Here is a 27,739-nt window from a genome sequence, read left to right as displayed (position 1 = left end):
CTTGTACTGTATCGACACATACCCTAAAGTCTAAAAAGAAAGCTAATTCCCACTCATACTGACAAAGAAAAAATATAAGAAAAACATGAGATCTGCAAAGCAGTTCATTACTTCAAACTAACACTTGTGAAATTACAATTGTTTTAAAATTATGTTTAGTTTTTTTGACGAAGTTATTACTTTTTTGCACTTTTTTTAACTGTTTGAAACCAACACAGATAATTATTACTTTAAAATATATATATATATATATATATATATATATATATATATATATATATATATATATATATATATATATATATATATATGAATAATAAAACCATTTATGTAACTAGAAAATTTTTAGTTAGGCCCACTGAGATGATTACCCCTTTGGCAATTTCCCCGGTGTTCTCCACAACGCAGATCTGTAAATGTATCTGTAGGCTACCCTTTAATTTTATACTCAGTCATTTGCGCATATTTAAACTAACAGATCCTGGAAATGAGTATGTTTATAAAAACTATCAGTAATTAATGATATCATGCATAACAGTAGAAAACCATAAAGTCACATGATTATTCAGTTACCTGTTCCGACTTACGCACATATAATTTGCAGTTTTATTAGTTTTAATTCATATGCAACTCTTTGGCTCATTGGACAGCCGCTGATGTGATTCAGGACGGAAACACACATCTGAGGAAATTGGCTGGATGTGATGTGAACCTCCCCCTGCTGCGCTCTGTGTGTGTGTGTGTGTGTGTATATGTGTGTGTGTGTGTGTGCGCGCGCGCTGACGGTCCAGCAGCTCGCGCTGCAGTCACCCGTCAATGGGACACTCACGTTAAGGACTTTTGTGGCTCCTTCGCGCGAATCGTAAACACTGTAAAGTTCTATTTTTTAGGAATCAAAACACTTTTGGCTGTTCATTGTGAAATTACACCTATGATTGACAAGTATGGGAACTACGCGTGGAATCGTTTGGGGAGACATCGCGGTGCTCCTGCTTCTCCTTTCTGAAGGTAAGGATTTACTCCATAACAGTCTGATGTCACCTCGCGCTAAGTGTACGCTATTTAGCCCTCTTTGTTTGGGGTAAATAACTGTGTTGAGAGCTAGAATGGATGAATTACTATTCAGATGCAGTACTTGAGCATTACACTTGTCGTATTTTAACTTAAATAGAATTGTCGCCTCTAATGTGCATCCTTCAGTGACAACACAGGGGCTGTGTCTCAAAACCTAGATAGCTGCCTACCTAGACTGCGTTTTGAGCAAAGTCTTACATTGCTCAAAGACATTTTTATTACCTTGTTCTTTAAAAAGCATCCTACAACCCAGATCGTAAGAACCTGTTATGTGGCATACTTTTTTTAAAATAACAAAATAACCCTAGATATTGTTAATTTATAGTTGGGTTAAGAAGGTTGTTTGCAGAACCTAAGATCCTGAAAAAACAACCTGTTTTAAGGGTGTAGGTAGTTTGCTTACTAGGTTTTGAAACAAAACCCTGCTCCACGCAATGGTGTCATAACATAATTTAACATAACTGCTCTTTTTCCATTGGATCATTTTATATATCATTAAATATATATTATGATGCCTCTTAATTTATATCTATACATAGTGAAACACAGTAAGCTACGCAGAACCTTTGAAAATTGTGTTTTCATGTTCAGGTTTTCTCAAGGAAGTTTTTGATTCATGGAAAACATTTACTTTGGTTTATTTGCTGAAAAATCTATTACTATTCTGTTTATTTGTTGAAAAGTGTATTATTATTATTATTATTATTATTATTATTATTATTATTATTAAGTGTATTATATAAAAACAACAAAGATATCAGTCAGTTTTGCTTTCTGGAAATTATGAATTCAATTCAAGTAATGAAGAACAAAGTACTGTATTTCACACTTTAATAACATTTTATGGTAAATCATACATTTTGTGAAATAGGTTTTATTTGTCATTTTATGTACATTTAGTTATGCATCCTATTGTCTGTGTAACTATATACTGGCTCCGAACAACAGACAATACATCTGTATATCCAGGGGGTCTGCATCTGCCCCCATTCACAGACCACTGCTACTGGAGAAATTTACCAGACAGTTTTTTCGAGGCAATCTGGTGCTGAAGCCAAAATATGTACAACCCTAATGTGCCACATGGTTCAAGCAAGCAATACGCATGTCTCTATACGTCATTATATTGTAATCCCATTTAAAACCCCTCTGCCCAACTGAACTAACACATCTCTCTCAAAATAACTGGAGTTAACTAGAGTCGAACTTGTTCCTGAATAGATCTTAAATCTCAGTGTGTGGCCAGTTGCATTAAAAAGGAATGGTCACATCGCAACAGCTTGAATACAGACCAAAGTGTAACATAGCAGAGGTTTCACAGCTATTCTGGTCATTCGGAAGACATTTGGCAGTGTGTGAATGCAAAAGTGTTGCAGTCTTCTCTCAATAGTGGTTCCTGGATGCTGTTGATGGTGGTGGTAATGATGACTGAATGAACATTAGAGTCAAAAGTGACAAAACCATAGATGCATTCTGATGTTAACTGAATCTCTTAGTCTAAATTATGATGGGAAATTGCATTTTAATGGTCTTGTTGACTCATGAAGTATTCATCTGACCAGTAAACTACCAGGAATTGTACAATTGAAGCAGAATTTCCTGAAATACGAGTAAAATCAGCAATGATATGGTCTGCTGAAAGCAGTTTATTTTTAACTTTTTCAAATGAGCCTTTCAAAAGTTTTTGTGTGGCATGATTATATTGACGGGGAATTGTGATGCTTGTTAAATCACTTGTAATAAAGCATTTTAATAAAGTAATAAAGTAAACTAACTATATAAAACTTGTTAGTATACAGAAAAAAACAGGTATGTTTTTGTTGTAATATGATATTCTCATTAATCATTTTATTTATTAATAGGCATTATTTGTCATTTTCAGAAAGGTGTGACTTTGCATGTACGAGTCTGTTTATTTATTTAAATATATTATTTTTTCCATCCAATTTTCTCTGGGGGCAGTGATGTTGTGGCTGTCGTATTTTTCAGTGTAAGTTTACATTTTAATTGATCATTCTCAACACAAGCTTTTTGAATTTATCTTAAATACACAGTTAACTGAATTTTGCCTTGATAATCACCAGGTGTTAAAGAACAATACGATTAGATTTCATCCTACTGAACAGCTCCTGTTTTAACCTTTGTTAGAGATGATGCGGAAGCACCTTGATTCTTTGCCGTGAGGAAAAACAAAAGCCTGGTGCCGAGAGGTGGTCAGAGGGCAGGTGTGCAGCAGGTGTGCTTAGCTCTGGGCAAACACAATGTGTTTGTCTTCCGAAAGGAAAATACTGCCAGTAAAATAATAGAGTACACAGCTCTGATAACAGATGAGGCTTAAAACCCCTCATTAAAGACACAGGATGGTTGGCAGCGCCTCTCGCAAAATGGATCTCATCTATTTTATGACAAGCCATCCCATGAAAATGGATGATGACATAAGCAATGGGTTTTGTCCATGCTGGGGATACATGTAATCATGTATCTCTGTCTGGTGTCACCACACTTTGAAGGTTTGACGATTAAAGGCTTTTTTTTTTTTTTCTTCTTTTTTTTTTGGCAGTATTAAACAGTTGTTCGTCCTTGAATATAGTGTAAAGAGCACAAGCTCTTGTTTGCTGTTGATTAGACCTCAAGTTTACTTTCTTGGCATAATCTTTTTCTTTATTTCCTGTTAACCTTTTAAAATAAATGTTCCAAAAGGGGGTTTTCACAGTGATGCCATAGAAGCCCTTTTTTTTTTGTTTCCCCGAAGAACTGTTCAGTTAACAGTTTTTTTTCTTATTGTGAAGAATATTTTAAAAATCTACAGAACCTTTTGCACAATAGAAAGGTTACATGGATGTTAAATGTTATTTATGGAACCAGATGCCAAAAAAGAACCTTTAGAACCATCTCTTTAGAAGAATTTTTGGTTTCCCAGTGAACTTTTGAGTAAACCATTTTTTTTTCTTAGTGTGAAGAACATTTTAAAAATCCAAAGAATCTTTTACCACTATATAAAACCTTTTACGCAATGGAAAGGTTCCATGGATGCTAAAGGTTCTTAATGGAACTATGCATTTGAATAAAAAAAATAAACTTAAAATAAAAAAATCAACCATTCAACAAAAAAAAAATAACAAAAAAAAAAAAAAAAATGAATCATTTTTTGTCAGTATCATCTGTGCATACTGTTTATTTTCAGCAGTGAATGTTGTATGTGTAATACAATGTTTAAATTAATGAACAACTAATAAGGTAATGAAGGAGAGTGTGTGCGATTGATAATCAAATATATCATTTGACCTCTAAAGTCACACAGCTGTCTATAGCTTTCCATCACACTAGTTGTTTGCATAAAATAAGTCCAGACCCCATGTCATGTATTGTGTGCGAGGCATTGATTTGTGGATACACAGCTTTGACCCTGTAACTTTATCTGTTGGATTGCCATGGCTTCTGACCTCTAAAACCCTCACCCAAGAAGTATTTCCTCATGATCAGGCCACAGGAGAACGGCCATCCGATGGGAAGCAACATTAGGGAATCAAGTTCAGACCATCTCACAGTCCTTCCTGCATCAGCACAATCATTTTCATCAACTGTCATTGAAGACCAGGGCCGTGTACAGGGGGTAGAGCCACTGCCCCTTTGCCCTCATCGCCTGAGGTGCCCCTCTCACCAATCACCCCCGCTCGGCTAAAGATCCGCTGATTCCGCTAATCCACAACATGTTTCCCACCCGCTCTACAGCATCACTCACAATCTGTGCGAAGGGAGGCTGGTAAAGACAGTTCAACATTGCAAACATGAATATAAAGCTCCAGCAAGCCAGCAGGTAAAAAAATCATATAGAATATTTAGCAGTTTGTCACACTTTAATTCTTGTAATTTAGTATATTTCCCATTATAATCACTTGTCTTGATACTAGTAATCTATAACACATCATATTTTATTAAAACCATATTAATAGTAGGCCTATAAATAGCTAAAAATATAGTATAAATGTTCTAAATTAGTTGTTTATTAGTATATAATATAGATTTATGCTGTAAAATATTAAATTAAATGTCTTATAGGGGAGAGTGGGATAAGATTAGCCAATTTTTACTATTGTGGTCCTCAAGATGTGGGAAAATGACGCAGAAGTACAATGAAAGTATCTATCCTAATCCAAATTAAAGTATTCCTATCATTTTAAATGATCAGAATGTATCTATTAAAAAAAGGTTCTAAAAATATGGCTTCTTATAAAAAAGTGTTCCCATGGCTCAGTTTGCCCTGGTTTTGGGGTAAGTTGGCCCGAGTCGTGTCAGTGGGTAAGATGCACCATCTGGGTGTAAAATGACCGAATCTGATTCAAACCCATGTGAAATAAATAATAATTTAAAAACTAATTTAATTCCTTTTACAGACAGTCATATTTCTTTTCTTAAAGTTAACTTCAACAACATAAAACCAACCAAATGAAGTTTACATTTCAATATTTAATTGTTTGCATTTCTGAAACAATGTTTAACACCAAAAACCTTCCTAAAAACAGACTAAACAGAGAGTTTGTTGGCCATTAGTCTCTACAGGTGGAAAGATATTTTTATTTATATATTTTAATTTTTTGTTTTCGTAGCAATATCTGGCAACACTGCCAGAACTGATAGTAATCAAAAGAGCCCACAGACATGTTATTGCTGACCGATACCACATTCAGTAAGGCAAATGCAAAAAAAACAAAAAACAAACACATCATGATATTATCTGTCGGAAACTTTTGTCAACGCTATCAAAACAGTAGCATATAACACTAATGCAGAGATCTGTAGAACAAGTATGTTGTGTCTATGTTATTTCATATTGTGGTTAAATTTCCACAAAGTCATGCCAACAACATTCATAAGGGCACTAGACAAAGTTATCATCTATATAACAATGGTGAAAACTTTAACAGTAATAGGCCTATGTATTGCTGAATGAATAATAAACAACTGATAATATTATATACCCCTAACCTAAAGTAATGGTGCAATGTAATATAATTTAACAATGCTCATTCCTCCAAAACAGAGAAAACATCTTACACAAACATCTACATATCTGTCTTTTTTAAAGTGTTTAGTGTAAATAATGAGTGGGGTTATTATAGCACAATTCCCACCCAGACCTCACTCATTTTCAAACCATGGCTACGATCCGTGGTGCCTTCCATTCCCCCAATGTGTTTCTCCTTTTCACAGTCTGGCAGAAATGATGCGTGGTTCCAAAATACATGGTCTCATGACAGTAAAAGTGTACAGTTGCTAAGATGCAGGGGGTGGGTCAACTTACCCACTGGCTCAACTTACCCCACTCTGCCCTACTTCCATTGAAGATGAGACAGAAGCAGGCTCAGAGAGGTTGAGAGAACCCACTCTTATCAAAACATCTGCAATAAAGTCAGTTATTACAGAGTGTGCTATCTTCTCTTTTAATTGTATATTTATAACAACTGGATTATTTGTATTAACAAGCACCCACCCTCCTTGTGCCCCTCTTTTTGGTTTGGGCCACTGCCCCTCAAAATGTCTCGGCACGGCCCTGTTGCAGACCGATAAATCTCATTTGATACATTACAATGTTTTATTTTGGATTTATTGCATTAAATGATTTAGTTTAGTTTGTGTCTTGAGCAGTGTATATAAATCCTGCCAATTTTCCCTTCATCATCTCTACTTTTAGCATGATTGGAAAAACAGATTTGATGTTGGTACTTTCTTTTCTTATTCTTTCTGTAGATACCCTAAAGAAAAGGAGAAAATCTAGGCCAAATCTTTTATTTTATTTAAATCTTTAATGAAGCTCAATGATCTAATATTTAAGACTGTATTTTTAAAAGCATATTATTTAAGATTGTAAATGCATTCATTAAACAGTTTAATATAAAGCAAAAGTAAGATGTATTGTATTGTACACACTGAATTATACTGATACACTGAAAAAGATGTTTTAAAAAATCCTTATCTAATCTAAATTAAGTCAAAAATATTTATCTGAACAGGTTTTTAACAATGATTTATCTCTGAATCATTCTAAATGCATTATGATAACACCATCAAAGGTAAACTGAAGGGTTAGATCAGGTAGAAATAGTGCCTTAACTATGGTTTCAGTGCACTGGTGCCATTTCTTGATTCAGTGTCATAATAAAGGCTGTTGTCCTCATGATAATCCATTGTACATGGACATTAATGAATCTACCAGAAACCACATTTGGACTAATTGCCCAGCTTTTGTACCTATTGGAGTTGCAGCCCAGATCCTTCAGTTAGTTATGGGTCACATTTCCACCCCGTGCATCAGTGGAATCTAATTTGCTTTGGTGGAAGGACAAGAAGACATTGATTGAAATTGTGTCCCAAGGGCGTTTGGGGCTCTCGATTTCTACATGGTTCTTTACGTGTTATTTTCTAGTGGTCATCGATGCATGGTGTGTTTGACTGATCATTTACAACAATGAGCAACCAACACAATGGCTTAGTTAGGACTTAACTGTCCTCGTTTGGCCTTTGGTGGTATGTTTGGAGGTGGAAGGGTGCTGAATTGTGAATGCCTGTGATTTTGAGATTCATTTATTACACTTTGAGATTATTTCATTCAACTACACTGAGACTTTTAAAAATGTATATACAGCCTTGGCATACTGGAATCCCTTTCACTGAAACATTGGTCATTTGCTTATTTATACCTAATCTAATCTTTAAATTGAGTTTGGTTCGTGTTATCAAATATATTTAGCTTGTTTCAGTGATGTTAAATAATATTCTGACTTGAATAAAATCAATTAATTTATATTTTAGGTTACTTTTTTTTCAGTGCATGGTTGGTTTTACATTGCACTTTTAAAATGGAAGTCTTAGCATTTCGGAAATGCCAGCTCTTGATGACCTAACAGCTCAAAATCACTAGTCCATGTAAATTCACCCACTGGCCCATTTCAACCATCCACTGTGAAGTTTAAGACTCAGCAGGTAAAAGTCATAAAAATGGTGAGTATGTGTTTGAAGCAGTGGAGGAGAACACAAACTGAGTAATGAATTACACTGGAGGTTATTTCAAAATATTGTCCAAAAAATGAAAGAGGAACAAAAAAAGAGGCCTTCTGGTTTTGTTTCGGTGTTTAGTCTAATCTTGATTGTTGTTTTGTCTCTGTCTCAGGCTTATATTATAACATTAAGTGAATAATGTGGTAATTGCTTATCGTAATGATAACCATCCAAGAGAACATGTTGTTCAAAGGTCCCTCATTTATGAGCTCTAATGTCCCATCAAATCCCAAAAGAGATTATAAAGTAAATACAAACATACTGCCTTTTCCCACAGGAGATGTGAAATTAGATTACTTAATGACGAACGTCCATTCCGTGCTTACGTTGATGGGATGCTGAATTACATTTCTGACATTGCATTTCTGATGATGATCAATAATATTGTAGTTGTTTGATAACAGCTTTAGATATACACTTTAGATATGTTTAATTGTATTCTTTTCTGATTCAATTATAGAAATCTACTATGTTGCATTTGGCTAATACAATAATGGGTACTAATTGTATGATTCTTGTCTTTTTAAACCACTCTGCTTGAATCTTAAACCTTCTCAGTGTCACATACTGAAGAAAAGGGACCCGTGCACATTAGAAATGAGGGGAATTTAACCATAATAATCAATAATAATAGTCCCGTATTGAATTATAGCCTAATTGGCAGCCTTTTAGTTAATTAAATCGTTGTGGTCACAGAGTAATGATTCTCATTACTATATTATAGAGATGGAGTCTTAATCATTTTGCTTAGTAATTAAGTATGTTTACTTTGATTAGTCCTCTTACATCCATAGTGTTTCATATGGATCTGAATTTAAGGGAAAAAATTTAACAATCTGCTTGGAACTGGCATAATTTTTATACATGATTTTATGTATTTTGTATTTGTTATGATTTATTAGGCACACATTTAGATTAATTTTAATGTGAAAAAGATTTATTGTTGTTATAATAATAATAATTATTATTATTATTATTTTTTTTTTCTTATTATTATTATAGCTTATCATTTATAATACTATATTCAGGCTGGACTTTTAATTAAAATACATGCTACATGAGAGCATGTGGCAACCTTTCATGTGCTTAATGTGTTCGGCTGTTGATTAATATTGCTATTGATTGGCCTGTTACTTCTCTGTGTGGTCATCACTGGGGACAAATGCTCTGCACATTGACCTTGGCAAAAAGGGCTGGAGCCAAGAGGCCAACATCTGCATGCTTTATGATGATACCAAAAAAAGTTCTGATTGTCAGACTGAATCATTATCAAGGTTACACTGCAGTAATATTTAAAGCCATTGTAGCTGCAGACTTGAAGCTAGATGGGAATGGTAGTGATTGCAACAAACACATCCCTGTATTTACATACAGCATGTCATGAATGGAGCCCTTTGAGGAATAAGTGGATTATAGAAAGTGGATTGCTCTGACTGCTAGCTTATTTCCGCCTTTTGACGAGTTCAAGGAAATGGCAAGAAAGACCCATGCACTCTTCCAGCTCCCATGATCTCATAGATGGTACATTTCTGCAGCGGTGTGCATGTTGAGCTAATTGAGTTCCTGTCTTTGTGCAGCCCGGTCCAGAGGTCATCTATCCATTAACCTGTTCTCTCGCTGAGAGATGTTGCTTGAAAACATCCAGGCCACACCATTGCAGAGACTGACACTAAAATTAAGGTCATCGTATATGTCTGTTTGATTTCAAATGAATGCTCTGCAATGACTGCGGATTTATTTATATTCAGAACTGATTGGTCTCTTCTCGTCATTTGATTAGATTGTTGCATCATCAGAAATGTTTCAAGTAGCAGACTCAAGAGTCACTCTAGGTTAAGATGAAGAGAGCTGGCACACCTTCCTTTGACCCATAACAACACTGAATGAATCGCTGATGGAAATTTTGCGCAGATGTTTCATATAATGTCTAATTCAAAATTAATATGACACATGATTTCAGTTGTTAAGCTTTTCCTGTCTCGCTTGTGCATATGTGTGCGTTAAGTTCAAAGTCAATTTGCCTGTGAGCTGGAATCAATATGTCAGATTGCTTCATAGTGTTTACAAACATGATCCATGATGTGGGCCAAATCTGATCAAGTGATCAGTCATAACTCCAAACATCCACCCTTCTGCCGTCACCTTAATACTCGCATAATGCTTATCCACATGTCACATCCCGTTATACTTGACTCACTGAATGCCTCATGTCAATCTTGTGATGTCACAGCACCATTCCTGCTGTGTACTGCTTTTGATTCTGTGAGTTAATTAGCTTGATATAAACTGCTTTCTGTTGGCTTCCGGCCTGGAAATAAATTGAATTTGGAATGATTCAAATCAGTTAGACAGCTATAGTTTGCAACTGCCACACCACAAAAGTTTGAAACTCAAATGACTTGAAGTTTACTTAAGATTATTTCTTACCTTGGCTAGGACCTCCAAAACACTGATTATTGGGCTTAAAAGCTTTTTGGAAAGTGTAACAATTTGAAAGTTAATGGTTTTCTTTAAATGCTTAATGTGAAATGAATGTACATACTGTACATACATTGAAAAGATGAATGTATTTAAACTTGTCCTCATGAAAAGTATTTACTTTGTTCTTCATTACATTTAATCACACAACATTTATGTGAATAATTAAGTCGACAAACTGATCGATAAATTGAAATTGCAGTAACAGTGTTGTTAGAGCAATTTATTCATGCTTGTTGGATCCTTGTCTACATTTGATCATTAATCACTGCAAACATTTGGTTTTGGCCAACACTTCTTTACTTCTCTCTCTTCAGATTGGAACAGTAGCTTGCTGCTTACTGAATTCTCTGTTTATACTTGGCATGATCATGCGTTTACAACTGTCCCCATCAAGTAGCTTCTGTATCCAGATAACAGGCCAGATATCCTTTCCCTGCATAATTATCAGTGCTGAAAAAAAACACTAATGCAGTTTTGATTTTGGCTGCTTTGATTAACAGTATTAAGATGTAGTCAAACTGTGTTAAAAGTTTTCATTTGTGACCCTGGACCACAAAACCAGTCTTAAGTTGCAAAGGGATATTTGTAGCAATAGCCAAAAATACATTGTATGGGTCAAAATTATAGATTTTTCTTTTATGCCAAAAATCATTAGGATATTAAGTAAAGATCATGTTCCATAAAGATATTTTGTAAATTTCCTACCGTAAATGTATCAAAACTTATTTTTTTGATTAGTAATATGCATTACTAAGAACTTCATTCGGACAAAAGGTGAATTTCTCAGTATTTAGAATTTTTCTTTTTTTAATTTTGAAAAATTGACACTTAAGACTGGTTTTGTGATCCAGGGTCACATTTACAACTTTTTTTTTCAGCACTGAAATTTGTAGCCAATCAGCCGTTTGTATAGCCATAAAGGAATGGCCAATCAGAGCAGATCTTGCTCACAACCAGTTTTGTTTAGCACATGCTTTACCAATATATTGTATACACAACTTAGACATTTTTAACTGATATTTTCAGGAAAGTGCTCTCACTGAAGTACACAACAGCTCCATTGATTATAAAGAGAGTTCTCTTTCTCTTCATGTGAAATGCTAACGTTTCTTTCAGAATAGCGTGGCCATATGTGCCATTTATACGGGACACGTCCTGGCCAGGATTTTTATATTGCCTAAAACATCCAAAGTAGTTTGACCAATAACATGCAGGTATTGTTCATAATCGACCAATCCTGGCGCCCCGCATGTGAAAAGGTGAGAACGATCAAAGCGATGCAAATACGCGCATGTTTGTTCGATCGTTCAAATTGAAGCTGCACACCAATCGCCGTATGGCACCAACGTATCACAAGAGCGATTTGAAAGCATAAGGAGCCATCTGGTCTGCTCTCTAGCTCTCGTGAAATAATGTCATACAAGGATCGATCTGCACAGTGCAAACAGCCAAAACCTTGATATTTTAGGCAATATAGAAATCCTGGCAAGTGTGTGTCCCATAAAAATGGCCCGTATGGTCAGTTGGTCACCCTATTTCAAAAACAAAAATATCAGAAATATCCAGTTGTTAAGTCTGATGTCATTGTTTCTGGGTCCAAATGGCAAAGACCAAAAGTAAATAACAAGTGGTGCTAATAGCCCTAACACTTACTGTTGTTACTTGTCTGCTATGTTTCATTGCGTTTTGAGTTTAGTCTTCCTTGCATTGTGACCTGAGGTGTCTGATTAGTTATCCTGTATAGAGTCCTCCCTTTTCCTATGTTCTTCCTCATTTGAAATAGTGTGTTGTAATGTTTCCTAGAGTGTTTATTATTAAAACTGTCTCCTATATATTCTCTGTTGTGTGCTTTCATATTCTTTAACAGTTGTATCTCCACAGTGAAATCTCAGTTGCCCATAGAACTATTCATCTTTTTTGAATCGTGAAAATATTGTTGTCTGGGATGGTGTGAGTTTGAGACCGTCTTTAAGAGTTTGTTAAGCTTGCCTAAAAATTGTGCCATGAATGAATCCTGAAAAACAGCTGTAGAGATTGTATTCTCACTTGAAACGAAGTGCAGGCTTGGACCCAGACACAGTATTTGACATGTCATGACTTAACACAAGGATGATGACTAGATTACACTGATGATTTAGATTATACTGATATCCAATCACAATGGGTCCTCAACTACCTTAGGACCAGAACAAGCAAATATCAAAACATTACATTTGAAATTGCACTTACGCTTACATTTTCAGTGCATACCTGGATGATATCCAGATGAAGGTAGTTAATGCCAAATGTAAACAGACCACTGTATACTTACTCTTCCTAATAAGTAGTACGTGGAACAGAATTAGTTTATCACATTATAAAGTGGTTGGCTACATTGTTGCCACTTGCCTTTATCACACTGCAAATTTAATTCATCAAGTTATCTAGTTGGAAATAAAAATTATTTCATTTAAGATGCACTGTTATTGACATTTTGGCTGATATACTGATAATCCAATAAACATTTTCTAGCTAATAACCAATAAATGGCTGATACTGATATAATTTAGTCTTAATAATTTGTTTAACAAAATGGCATCAGAACATTATAATGTACAGTACAGTACTAAAAATGGATATTTATTTAGAGATCTGCTAAAGACGACAGTGTCATTAAATTATTAGTGTTTTTGAAAATTACCTTTAAGTGTTAGATGGCAGCAAAGGTAATCTAAATGAAAAAAAAATAGAGGAAATTACTGTAGCATGCACAATCACATATCCAATATGAGCTGATATGTAGACTACTTTTATAGCAACCAATAATAATAAATTAAATCTTTAATGCTGACTGATAATTTATATAGCCCAGAATTTTATTGCATTTTTAATCCACTTCATTGGAAAATGTATAACAATGTCAACTCTTGGCTGCCTGATTAAATAATTTCAAAAATCATGGCTTTAATTACTTATGGTTTATTCATCACACAGAAAATGCTGGGTCAAGTTGAAAGCATTGCATTGTGCATGGGATACGGTGTTCCAGTGTACATTGTTGCATATAGCACACGTTTAAAAGATATTCCACGCATACAGAAAATATGCCTACTGTGCGTAGTATTCACTGTGGTACAGTATATAGAAATATTTGGATAAGTGATCACCCTTGCCTATATGCTTCTATAAGTTGTGTAGTTTTCAGATGTAAAAAGCTGTCAGTCATAATCCCTGAATTCTACAGTGGAACAAAGAGGCAAGGGGTTTTGCTTGTATTACAATGTTCTTAGTCTGGGAATCCTTATCCCAGGAGGACCACACAACTACTCCAATTTCATGTGTTTATTTAAGTACAAATGAAAGTAAATGCTATCAGTGCTGCACTGAATCTTAGAGTGGCATAGCACTGCTAAGCACTCCACCTGATACACTGACACGGGATGATGAATGAGTGTCACAGCAAATCCAGTGGCTTGTTCAACACAGTATCTGCATCACCTAAGATTAATGCTACCATCCCTCAGCTCTCCTGCGGCTATGGTTTATGAACCAAGCACACAAGCATTACTTTGTACTATCGACTTTCACTGAAAGACGCACCTGAAATACAACATGGACTTCACCTTACATGGCTTAGACAGCTTCTTTTAAGGCAATATTTTCGAGTTGTTTTTTGGTTCAGGGCCTGGTCATGTCACACCTGTTACAGTTTTATGACATCATATTCATTTTTTAAATGAATTTTTTTATGCATCATATTTAAAAAAAAAATAATAATAATAATTTAAATGGCCTGTTGACTTCTTTCCTAGGTAGAAATATTTTGTACTGAAACAGGAAAATAAGGTGGGACATATCAAAGAGCTTGTCCTTTTTTTAGGCTGTATCCTTTTACTGGAAGTTAGCATCCCTTGACAAAACAGGATCCCCAATTGGATTTTTTTCATTTATTTTGTATTGCCATTGCTTTTCATTTATTTTGGAGAAAATAAGCTCTGTGACCAACAAATGATTCCCAGTGAGTCCCATGAGTCCCATTTAGCTACTAAAGACATGTTGAAGCTTTAAAAAATCACAAGGGTGTATTAGTAATGTATTTTATGTAATGGAATAAAACATGAATATATGAGTTTGTTGTAACCACGCATACTATTTCAGCCATTTAACCAAAAATTAAAAAACATTGACAGAACGCTGAAACCAGGAGTGCTAATGGCTGGGTTTTGGACTACAAAACTACTTCATCCCTCAGCACTGTATTATGTTTGCAAAGTGTTTGATTGGATAAAAATTTGAGTGTTGATTTTTTGTTCCATTTCCCTACATGATAAATGTAAATGTAGAAGTGTGTATCTGTATCTGTTAAGCTTTTTATCATGGCTTCAAAGCTAGAAATCCACTACAAACTGCAAAAGTTTAATTTTGAACACATGAGGTCTTCAAAGAATGTTTTATGTCTGCAAATGGCGACCCCATAAATAGAGGAACACAAACCAGTTCTGTGTTGTCTTTGTTTCTTGACAAGGCATTTAATAAAAAGGTTGTAGTATTCCTGACTGCGTCTCCATCCTTCAGGAAGGTTGGCCACATTGTATCCATCAATCCGGCCTCCTGTCATCCCAGCACAGCTAAATTAAATCAATGTCTGAAACCAGAGACAAGGCTTCAACTGCAGCAACAGAAATAGAAAATCTAGTTTTGCTGTCTGCTAATGATATTAGTACGTTCCTAAGTGGCCGCCCACCGTCGTCAGACAGGAACACAGGAGAGATATAATTACAGCCTGAACACTTGCATCTCCATTTACTGGTAAAACACATGGGGATCTTACAGTGTTTTATAGATTACCCTTCCCCCATCTCCATCTACACTCATCCTGCAGGTAATGATTCATTTCTAGACAGTATTATGTTATCCACTGTAATTAAACTTCCCAAGGTGAAACCAAGGAGAATCGGAGACCGCATCATATTGACCATGTGAGAAATTCATTAAAAGACCAGTGTCAATGTCATATGAGATGCTGTTTCATTTTCCGATGACAGAGGAGCGAGGGCTATTTCAACAGAAAAGCGGATGTGTTTAATGAGTTCATTGTGTAACCCGTCTACTTGCATGGACGTTTCTGTTGTACAACAGATTTTAGATAAGAAGCAGGTCAATAACACAAGATTTAATAGAGTTAATTGCAAACTACTGAGTGCATCATGAGCACCAGAGGTTAAATTTGTAAAGAAAAAAAAATTTTACACTGAAAATGTTTTTAAGCAATTGAGTATATTATTATGTATTCCTTTTTTTAGATGGAGAACATGAATTTTTATGCCACAAATGCTGTTGATTAACCTCAATTTGTACTGAATCCAAAATATTGCTTTAATGTTGGATTTGATTAAATCGCTGAGATTTTTTCATTTGTGACTGGTGTATTGAGGATAAATGAATGAATGTCCACAATGCACACAGTGTGACATTTCATGTGTATTTTGGACAGGTTCACTTGGACTGTATTTTCCTCAGAGGCTGTACACAGAAAGCATATACGTGGGTCAGCCACAGGGATCACCAGTCCTTCAGGTCCATTCAATGCGGGAAAGCACTACAGAGAGGCCCTATTTCACCCTGTGCTCCCATAGAGACACTTACGCATCATGGTTTCACATGGATGAGGCAACTGGGGTCCTTTCAATGAACAAAACCCTGGAGTGGAGCGACTTCAGTAGTATACGTGAGTTTAACACAGCTTTATTTGTTTGAATGCTTGCCTGTATGCCAGTTTCATCTGTTTAAATTAATATTCTCAAGTTTTAACTCTTGTAATGTTACTCAATATTTTGCTGATATATCACATAATCTAGTATAGACCATTATTTTAATGTAAGTGATACTGTTTCCTGTATCACTGAAAGTTTTTTTCTTATATATTAAAGTCATTTGAAAATAAGTATTTAATATATTAAACGTTTTTTGTCTTTTTCCTGTAAAAATATCTAAACATGCTGAAAACATACTTAACTGGATTTAGTTTAACTAAGAAAAATTATCCTGAGATCCAAAAAGATAATACATTACACTTTATAGATAATGTCTTTATTTATTAAGTTTGCAAATTGTTTTGTGTGTGTGCGTGTGTGTGTGTGTGTGTGTGTGTGTGTGTGTGTGTGTGTGTGTGTGTGTGTGTGTGTGTGTGTGTATCATCTTTATGTGTAGTCACTACATTTAATTTATGCTGAAAACAATATAAACAATTCGCCAATAAGGTAACAAATATATGTCTTAAGTCTTAATTTTATTATGCAATTCTGTAAATTTACAGACCATATTTCATAATAGTGTCTCTAGAGAACCTTGAGAGTTGAACATTGGGATGAATGACCCTCTTGTTAAAGGACACATGTCTCCTGATGTCTGTCCTCCAGGCAGCAGCTCGGTCAGGTCCGTGAAGGATCTCAACCTGAAGGTCGGAGTCTCTCCAGTGCCCATGCAGAAACAGTTGTGCCCCTTCCTTCGCACAGTGGAGGTCAAACTGATGTTCTTTAATGACACAGCGCCCTCCTGTGGTCAGGTCGAGCTGAAAACATTGTGTTTCCCTGACAAGGTTTCAAAACCCCACATCATAGAGAACCGTTTGCCAGGGGCCCTGCGGCAGCTCCGGCGCTTTACACGCATGAACATTTGCCCCAACTACACCATCAGTTATAGAGTGGAAGCAGGTACAAACCAAACCCAGTGTAAATGTCAAGGCTTTCTGCATATTACAGATCGGCGAGATGAATTTTCTCTTGTCTCTTGTATTGAATTCAGTCTCTCCAGCTCCATTTGCTGTCAACGGCTCCACTTCAGAGCTGGTGGTCACGGCATCCGTGGACCGTGAGGAGATGGAATCGTACCATCTGGATTTAGTGTGTATAATACAGACAGAAGAAAAACTGGAGAAGTTCTTTAGTTCTCTGCACGTGGACATCTATGATGAGGACGATAATCCTCCTTACATGAATGGAACTGATACTGAGGACATCAAAATAGAGTTTAACCGCAGTGAGGTCGGTGTTAGGCATTGTAAACACAACCGTCTCATATCTTCTTAGCCTTCTTAAGATCATATACTGTAAAAGAAATATGAAAGTATCGAATAATGGTTTGTCTGTTTTCTTTTGTAGGGTACTGTCTATGGAACTCTGTTTGTATATGACAGGGACACAACACCCGTTTATCCCACAAACCAAATCGAAAATAAATTAGAGGGCACCCTAATGACAAATGACTCCTGGATCAAAAATACTTTTACTATTGAGCACAAATTTAGGGAAGAAAGAGCCATCTTTGGAAATGTCCGCGGGACAGTTCATGAATACAGTGAGTACAAATAACATGACATATTTCTTGTCTTAAAGGTGCACGGAGTATTTTTTCCATATTGAGTTTTTTACACATTAATAAAGAAAACTGCTTTCTGATATGTAAAAAATAATGTATTGTACTCTCACATGAGCAATTACTGCACTGAATCTGTTGATTCACCAAATATTAATAAACTGACAGTATGTCCAACATGTTTGATAGCTGAACATTTTTTGTTTTTATCCGTCATTCGTCAACAAGGCACATGTGTTTGGAACAAACTGAATGTCTGGAAAGTCATTTAGTTTTTCTCTACATATAAAGCATATGATTCCTACTGTTTTAAAATCTGTTCAAATATCAAAAGTTCCAAAAGCTTTGAAATGGCTGCTGCTGAATAAACGTGACCTGTTAGTCCAAGTCGACTGTCATATCGGCCAGTGAAACAATTACTGAGTGCACCATAATTGAATAGCTTTTTTACATTACATACTGAATTGTCCTTTATTCTGTTTTCTGCCCTCAGAGCTGAAGCTCAGTCAGAATCTGTCTGTGACAGAGCAGCGCTCATTTCAGTTGGACTACCTGCTCAATGACACCACTTTCCCCGGCCCAGAGGGAACAGTGCTGTTACATTTCAATGTGACTATCCTGCCGGTTTCTATTCGCTTCTCCAATGTCACCTACTTCTTCACTGTGTCACTGAAAGCAACAACATACTCCCAGGTGCATTAATGATGTTTTTTAGTCATTTTGAACCTATGCAAGCAGGAGTAGTGAAGCGCTATTGTAAATATAAAGGAATAGATCATCTGAAATTAAAATTTGCTGATAATATACTCACAATCCAATCCATCCGTCTAAGAAGTAGATGAGTTTGTTTCTTCATCAAAAAAATATAAATAAATCAATCAATCAATCACTTTACTACCAGTGGATCCTCTGCAGTGAATGGGTGCCATCAGAATGAGAGTTTAAACAGCACATCACAATAATCCACAAGTAATCCACATGACTCCAGTCCATCAGTTAATGTCTGTGGGTTTATAAGAAACAAACCCATCATTAAGACATTTTAACTTTCACTTTTGGGTGAACTATTCCTTTAAGAAACAGATAAGCGATTCCTGAAGTCTTTGCAAAAGAATCCTTTTTTGTGTAATGAAAAGAAACATTTCAGGCCTCAAAGCTAACCTCACGACACCGAGCATGCAGCGTCTTTTTTTCTTTTGGCTATGTATGAGAATCAATACATAATACAGACATGATTTGATTTTTTGAGCCCTATTGGTGTATGAAATAGCTATAGGTGGTCAAATAGCCATAAGAAAAACTAAAACCATCACAATTCACAAATATCAATACATTTCTATGCCCCTGTTTGCATTATTGATAAATTACTCATATGATAAAAGAAATTGCAATTTCCTTTACAGATTACTCCAGAGGATTGACACTAATGTGTATTTTATGTCTTTTTTAGATCGGAAGTGTCTGTGTGGACAACTGTCTGAAGTTTAAGGGCATTGATGTCACATATCAATTAGAGATCGCAGACAGGAACATCTCTGCTGATGCTCAGTCATGTTATAGGGCAGTTGGCCTTGCACAGAACCCGAATGAGAAGACTGGTGTGCTCTATGTGAATGACACTGAGGTGTTACGCAGACCACAGTGCCAAGAGCTGCAATATGTAGTTATTGCAGAGGAGCAGCAGAACAAGTTTCAGGCCAAGACGCAGCTCGTGGTTATTTTTGAGGGTGAAGGTAAGGTTATTAGCTCACAGGACTGAATGACAGTGGTGAATGCTACAGCTCTTGATCCAGGTTTTTCCTAACTGATTGTGCCATATAGCAGATCTCATGAGGCTGGATGAGCAGCGGGTTTTGGCTTGTGCAGAAAAGAGACAGCGAGTGGAGTGTGAGGCGTCTCGAGGCCTGGCAGCCCCAACAGGCAGATGCCAGTGGAGACAAAGCAGAGATACAGGTTAGCCACAATGTCCTTGAATCCAATACACTGCACTTCCCATATTACTGTGGCGCTGCTTCTATCATTCAAAAGGGCAAATTGTGTCATTGTATTACCTTTGTAGGAATATCTCCAAATTACTCCACCTGTTCCCCTGACCTCCGCACGTGTCCAGATGGTTACTGTGATGCCATTGAGAGCAAAAACATATCCATATGTCCTCAGGATTGCTCCAGTGAGAGAAATTTGAGTGTTTTTTGTGGCTTGTGGCATTTAGTATTACAGTAACTATAACAATGTGTCTTTTTGTCAGGTCAGCCTGTAATCGGGGGTTACGAGAGGGAACTGTATGGAATCAGAGCTGGACATGGGACCTGCTACTGTTTTCCAGAAAGGTGCTTCTGTGAAAAGGATACATCAGAAGGTGAGCTGATTGTTTTTTTGGCCCTTGAGAAGCTACAGAAGATATTTACAAGGTTTCCAGAAAAGAAAATAAGTACTATTTACCCCAAACATCAAATTCAAAAACTTTACACCCCGCAGCTCTTAATGGATTGTGTTTTCTTCTTGAGCATCAGTGAATATTTTCATCTATTGTAATAGTTGTGTTCGAGTCCCTCAGTTGTCCTCATTTTGAAAAGATGTACCTCAAACTCATAGTCACTGTTGGAAGGGTTGGTAAAGTCAAATTTTTAGAATATGCAAGAAAAACAAAGAATGTGCGGGACATGGGGGATTTTTCTAAAGAACAAAGATCTGACTTTTTGTGTGTTAAGTGCTATAATGCATCTACCAACCCAGAAAATGCAAAAAAGAGCAATTCTGTAAATTTTTTGGTAAGCCTTTATCTGCAAGCTTGTGAAAAAAACGAGCTGCTCAGATTTGGCTTCCCTTGTGATGTAGAAAGGGTATCTTATTATAATATTACCGCCCCTTAATCTGTAGGTTTCCCCATTCTGTTTTCACAAGCAACAACAGTGTACCAGTAATGCCATGGTGAATGTTAACTGTTCTGTCTTTGGCTGCACTGACGAGCACAGAAAACTATTTAGAGTCCCAGCCTCAGAGGAGACAAAAGAGCTGTGGAATTATTGATTTATTTCCTGTGTATTATGCTGCTGCCACAGATCTAATATAAACGTGATTTCTTTCCCAACTGTTTACCTTCACAGACATAACCTACTGTTTTTGTAACTTATCTGTTTTTTTAACATAAACTTGTGTGTATTTGACAGTTTAAGCGCAATAAGACAAGAAAGAACATCTCTTTCTGCACATGTGCTTCGGGTGTGTGTGCTCAAAAAACCATATATCAGAAGTTTAAACTAATATAGTTTAAAATGCATGATTTCAGCGGGATAGATTTGATAATCAAAAGATGTTTTTTGCAGAGTATCTGAGGCACCAGCTGTAAAGGCACAGCCCTTTTCTCGAAAAGGGGGCAGGGAGCAGCAGCTCATTTAAATTTAAAGAGACATGCACGAAAACAGCGTGTTTCTTCCTCCAGTCAAAACAGGCTTTTTCAAAATGATGTAATAAATGATCTGTGGGGTATTTTGAGCTGAACCTTTACAGACACATTCTGGGGACACCTGGCACTTATATAACATATTGTGAAAATGGGCATAATAGGTCTCCTTTAAGAATTAAGGGTACAGTATGTACATTTTTATTGGTTATTTTTTCTTGAGGACAATGTGTAAAATGTAGTTGTTAAAATGCAAACAAAATTAAATTGCCAAAGAAAATGTTATAAATCCATTGCTTTGTTTGTAATTGTTTTTTCAGAGGTCTTTTGTAATGACATGTGTAAGACCATCATTGCAACTGGTATCCTCCTCTCCTTCATTGTCTCCATCATCCTGTCCTCGTACTTTTTCCGCCGTTATCACAAGAGCACACCTAAGCCTCCCATCGCCTCAGCTGAAATGACTTTCCGCCGACCAGCCCAATCCTACCCAATCAGCTACTCAGCGAATAATGTTCGTCGAGCTTCTCTAGATTCCATGGAGAATCAGGTGGCCATTGAAACCTTCAAAATACCCGTAAGTCTTGCTCATTGTCTTTACTTAGTTAATTCATGCATGTCAATGTTTTTGGTATAGATTATAGATTACTGATTAATCAAATTATTATTAAAGAGGTTGTTTGATGTGTAACGGTTTTTAACATTTCTGTTAACAGGAAGATCCAAAGTGGGAGTTCCCACGAAAGAACCTAGTGCTGGGTAAGACTCTTGGAGAGGGAGAGTTTGGGAAGGTTGTGAAGGCCACGGCTTTCCGCCTCAAAGGAAAAGCTGGATACACTACAGTTGCTGTGAAGATGTTGAAAGGTATGCAACTTAAAATTAGATTTAGAGGCAGATTTGATCAATCACTAAAAACTGGATTCGTTTTAAAAAATTTTATTATGCATGCTTTTTTTTACCACAGAAAATGCATCTCACAGTGAGCTTCGAGACCTCCTGTCAGAGTTCACGTTGCTCAAGCAGGTTAATCACCCTCATGTGATAAAAATGTATGGAGCTTGCAGCCAGGATGGTAAGACATTTTAGTAAAAAAAATAAAAAAACCTATGTTTAATGCGGCATGCATTTGTGTTTGCTGTTTGCCCTGTGTGCTTATACAAGCTCATCTGTTCAGGTCCATTATACTTAATCGTTGAATACGCCAAGTATGGCTCACTGCGGAACTTTTTGAGGGAGAGCCGGAAAGTTGGACCAAGCTACATGGGCAATGATGCCAACCGCAACTCCAGCTACTTGGAAAACCCAGATGAGAGAGCTCTGACCATGGGCGACCTCATCTCCTTTGCATGGCAGATCTCCAGAGGAATGCAATACCTGGCTGAAATGAAGGTCTGTCAGCAGTTTAGGGAATTTCCATCACAGAATATATAATGTTTTAAAGAATGATGTTATAATGAGAGAAAAATATGTTTAGCTTGTTCACAGAGACCTGGCTGCCAGGAATGTGCTGGTGGCAGAGGGAAGGAAGATGAAAATATCTGACTTTGGTTTATCTCGAGATGTTTATGAGGAAGATTCATATGTGAAGAGGAGCAAGGTGATATATTTTGTCTAATTTGTTTCGTTTAAACTAGTTACATCCAATGTTTTACTTTAGAAACCTTTGGATGTCACACATATGTACTGCAGTTTTACATTTGTTAGACTTAATAGTTTGTCATAATATGCTCTTGATTTCTAGGGTCGTATTCCTGTTAAATGGATGGCTATAGAATCTTTGTTCGATCACATCTACACCACACAAAGTGATGTGTAAGTTATGCAACACATGCTTCCATACAGACAATCAACATTTTATATTAAGCATGTCTGAATACACTGAAATTGGGTTTATGATTCAATCAGAAATTGCTAGGAAATTTAACAAATAATTGCAAAGAAATGTCAAGTAATACATTTAATGAAACATTAAATTATGAAGAAAGCATTTTTTACAGTGATGACTTATTCCATTACAACTTTACAGTACAATCTCTCTCTGTTTTCTTGCATTAGCTGGTCTTTTGGTGTTCTTTTATGGGAGATTGTAACTCTGGGTGGAAACCCCTATCCAGGCATTGCTCCAGAACGGCTTTTCAACCTTCTGAAGACAGGCTACAGGATGGAGAAACCAGAGAACTGCACGGATGAAATGTGTGTTTAATAGTTTACATCAGTTGAATGTGTTCTAGATTTAAGAGCTGAATGAACAAATCATTTTCAAAACCACCATGTCATCATGTGATATATAGCATTTTAACACGACTTCAGCATGTCTCATATAATATTACTAACACTGCATGTAATTAATTTCACTTAAAGGTATCAGTTATTTAGAGATGTTCTATATCAGGTGATGAATGCTCTGTTATGTAATGTAGGTACAATCTGATGCTTCGTTGTTGGAAACAAGAGCCAGATAAACGTCCCACTTTCTCAGACATCAGCAAAGAACTTGAGAAGATGATGGTGAAAAGTCGAGTAAGAACAACAAACAATTTTTCTCACATACAATCACACAGACACAAATCCACACAAATCAAATCACTTCTGATCAACTTCATGAAATGACAACTTGAGCTGAACCTTAATGAAGTGAAACATTCCAATCAAAATAGTATTTACATACTAATTACTACATTTCTGTAACAGAATTTTGTGGACTGGTGTGAAATAAATGGTCTTAGGCTTAATGCTTGTAAGACCAAGAAAACTGTGGTTGATTTTAGTAGATATCCTCATTAAGTGGTTCCAGTAAATATATACAAGAGTCAGAAATTGAGATTGTCATGTCATAGTGCCTAGGTGTATATTTGAACAACAAGCTTGATTGGTCTGACAATACGATACAGGTTTATAAGAAGGGTCAGAGTCGCATTCATTTATGGGTTTTGTGTTACCCACTATTGATGAGATAGCACAGTATAGAACTCAGACTGATAAAGTGGTCAGTATAATGAATCAAGATTGTCATCCTCTTCATGAAACAGTTCAAGCCTGTGTGAGTTCTTTTAGCTCAAGATTAATTCAGCTCCGGTGTTATAAAGAACGATATAAAAAGTCATTTTTACCAACAGCTATTAGATTATAAAATCGATGTCATATTAGATGGTTGATGTAGAATTTTAAATTGTATTTTGTATAACATGGTGTAGTGCGTACTTTGATGCTTGAAACAAGGGGGGCTGTATCAAAATACAGTATTGTGCAATTTTTTATTTTTTTTTTATTTATTCTATTTTATCTATCTATTGTGTGGTGAGCTTTGCTGTGACGTGAATTTCCCTTTGGGATTCATAAAGTCGATCAAATCAATTACGATTGAAAAGTTTGGGGTCAGTTTTTTTAAGAAACCTGTACTTTTATTCCATCAGGGCACATTAAATTAATCTAGAGTGATGGTACAATCTTTTTCAAGTAAATGCTGTTCTTTTGAACTTTCTATTCATCAAAGAATAAAAAAAAAAATCACAATTTTCACAAAAATATTAAGCAGCTTAACTGATTTCAACATTGATAACAATTATAAGTGTTTCTTGAGCACCAAATCAGCATATTAAAACAGTTTCTGAAGGTTTATGTGACAATGAACACTAAAGTAATGGCTGCTGAAATTCAGCTTTTCCATCACAGGAATAAATCATCTTTTAATATATATTAAAATAAATAACAATTATTGTAAGATGTAATAATATTTCACCATTACTGTTTGTTTATTTTTATTTATTTATTTATTTATTTATTTATTTATTTATTTATTTTACTGTAATTTCAATCAAATAAATGCAGCCTGGTTTAGCACAAGATACTTTTTTTCTAAATTATTTTTGAATGGCCCCAAAGTTTTGAATGGCAGTCTGTGTTTAATGATTTATGTTGTCATAAAGAAAATTCTACAAGATAAGTGACAATGTGAAATTAAAACAATGGATGAACTGTCAGCAACGTGACCATCCCACACCCCCCCCCCTCGAATAAATTACATGTTAGAGTGTTAGAGTGGCCATATTTATACTTAAATATACTGTCGTTCATTTTGTTATGTTAACATTTAGCAGCTAATGTAATTTGACAGCCTGCTTTCTAGTCAATGATGTTGACTAATGAATCAAGAAAAATCTCATTCTCAAGAAACATTTTTATCACATGAAATATGTGATGTTACACTGAAGAGTTATATACCGCTACTCTCATTTTCATAACTGTGTGTTTCTTCTCATCAGGACTACCTGGATCTCGCGGCCTCCACGCCGGCAGACGCCCTGCTATATGACGACTCTCTGTCTGAAGAGGACACACCCTTAGTGGACTGTAATAACGCCCCTCTCCCTCGAACCCTCCCCTCCACTTGGATTGAAAACAAGCTCTATGGTAGAATTTCCCATGCATTTACTCGATTCTAATACAGGAAACAAAATCAGTTAATGTTTTTGCCTTCCATAGAAAGTGCTGTGATTGTGCTAACAGCATGGTTGCCACTGATTTATGAATACTGTGTTTTATAGATTCAGTTAGTGCTGTAGTGTCTGGATCTAGGGATCAGATGTTTCATTTGGACCTGCTTCCGATGTACTCTACTATTTGAAATATTCATTTTAAAAAACGTTATTGTACAAGTATTATTACTACTGATAAAAAAAAATGAATCATTCTCATATATACACACACAACTTAACATGTATTATGTTCAGTTAGGGAAATATATTAAGATGTGTTTCATGATATACATCATGTGTGAATTTTCTATTGGTTCGCAGCCCTTTAGAATAAGTTTTACATTTGAAACAGGTCCCGTGTGCTCTGGATGTGCTCTCTCTGTAATATTCTGAACATATTACAGAAAATGAGTGTTTACAATAGATGAAGTCAGTTCTGAAAGGAGTAAGGCTTTTGAATTAAACTCTTCTTGTAGATCATATATCAAGATATGCAGGACTCTGTTAACGCTCCCCAAACTGATGGCATTCATAGTAAGCAATAAAATGGCCAGCAGTAAGGCAGTTGCTATGCATAAGACTCCTTGATGTCAGTTATTTCTGGGAGTACACTAAAACTCTTTTAGTAGAGCACTGATTATCTATTTCATTTAAAAGCTTGTACATAAAATGGCAAAGACAACAGCAGTCACAATACTGATGTCACAGAATAGACGATGTCACCAATATTTACCATATGACCAAAAAACAATCAAAGGACCAAAGAATGATTTCATGCTTCTACCACGAAGTCATTCGTGCTGTTTTATGCTGTTAAATATTAAAAAGCTGAGCTGAGTTTTGTTTGAGAGCCTTACTGTCTGGACTTAATGCTTCCTCAGTGCAGAAAAAATGATATGTTCTCGTTTTTAGGCATGTCATACCCGAACTGGCCAGAGAAGAGCCCGGTACCGCTCAACAGACTCGATGCCACTAACCCTGTCTTTACAAGATATGCCAATGATAGTGTTTATGCAAACTGGATGGCTTTGCATTCTCCCGCAAAAATTGTGGACACGCTCGATAGCTAAAAACGCAAACCAAAATCCGTGGTGGAAAAGACGTGGGGGGTGGGGAGATGTGTATATTTATATGATACTGTATATATGTTGTTCGATGATAAAGTCGGTTCCCTTTTATTTCTGCTGTTGTGTAGAAGATGGGACGATGGTAAAAGATTTCAAATTGGCTGGAATTGCAGAAAACATGCTTCAAGCAGCTCATAGGTGATTGTTACCACAAGGCCCTGTTGGCCGTGTTGTATCACTGCATGACTCTGTATAGTTTAATGTCCATGTTTAAGTGCCTGTGCCGCTTCCGTTAGAAAACACCAGTTATAAATGCATGACCGAGGCAATCTTGGTCCCACTCCAGGAATTAAAGGGAGCTTCTTTACCATCACCTACTGCAGATGTTCGCCGCAAATACTGGACATGTTTATTTGGAAAAAAGCTGAGTTTGTTTCTTCTTGGTCATGTGTCAGGATATGACAGAAATTTAATTACTTTCTGTTTTTTAAATATTGATATTTTGCTCTGTGGTAACTACGAGTTATTGAATATTGCCATAACAGAGTACTGATGTGTTTAATTTAATGTCATATGGTGATTTAATTTTCATTCCTTGTAAAGACATTATTTGTGCAACAATAACTACAATACATAAAGCTGAGTGTGATTCCTCATTATGTTGTCAAAACATTACGTTTCAATCAATAAAACTGTTAGAAGATCTCAAGTTCATTTCATGATGTTCATTTAAGTGTGTTTTATATGCTACTTCATTCTCAGACTTCATGAAAAAGCATAGCTCTAATTATATACACAAACAGAATCAAATGTGGTATCATTTGTTCATC

The 27,739-nt window shown here is 36.0% G+C and overlaps 1 protein-coding gene across 3 annotated transcripts; it reads left to right on the top strand.

The window, feature by feature from the left end:
* Positions 1–759: 759 nt before the first annotated feature.
* LOC109091940 (proto-oncogene tyrosine-protein kinase receptor Ret-like) lies at positions 760–27,618 on the top strand. Of its 3 annotated transcripts, none has more exons than XM_042736962.1 (20): positions 761–1,008; positions 16,085–16,318; positions 17,010–17,303; positions 17,395–17,633; positions 17,751–17,946; positions 18,458–18,657; positions 19,415–19,697; positions 19,789–19,917; positions 20,024–20,134; positions 20,213–20,323; positions 21,688–21,944; positions 22,084–22,231; positions 22,332–22,439; positions 22,542–22,756; positions 22,842–22,964; positions 23,109–23,179; positions 23,423–23,560; positions 23,788–23,887; positions 25,630–25,777; positions 26,755–27,618. In XM_042736962.1, exons 1-20 carry the CDS (start codon positions 945–947, stop codon positions 26,910–26,912), a joined length of 3,327 nt encoding a protein of 1,108 aa, XP_042592896.1. In that variant the 5' UTR covers positions 761–944; the 3' UTR covers positions 26,913–27,618. The 3 variants fall into 3 exon arrangements, with proteins under 3 accessions (XP_042592897.1, XP_042592896.1, XP_042592895.1); XM_042736961.1 differs by having other exon boundaries at positions 19,786–19,917; XM_042736963.1 differs by having other exon boundaries at positions 760–1,008; positions 19,786–19,917; positions 25,630–26,895.
* Positions 27,619–27,739: the final 121 nt, after the last annotated feature.

This window comes from Cyprinus carpio, chromosome B13, assembly GCF_018340385.1.
Source record: "Cyprinus carpio isolate SPL01 chromosome B13, ASM1834038v1, whole genome shotgun sequence".
NCBI classification, from domain to species: Eukaryota; Metazoa; Chordata; class Actinopteri; order Cypriniformes; family Cyprinidae; genus Cyprinus; species Cyprinus carpio.
The sequence above is the reverse complement of the archived record's forward strand: the minus strand, read 5'-3'. Positions and strand labels throughout refer to the sequence as shown.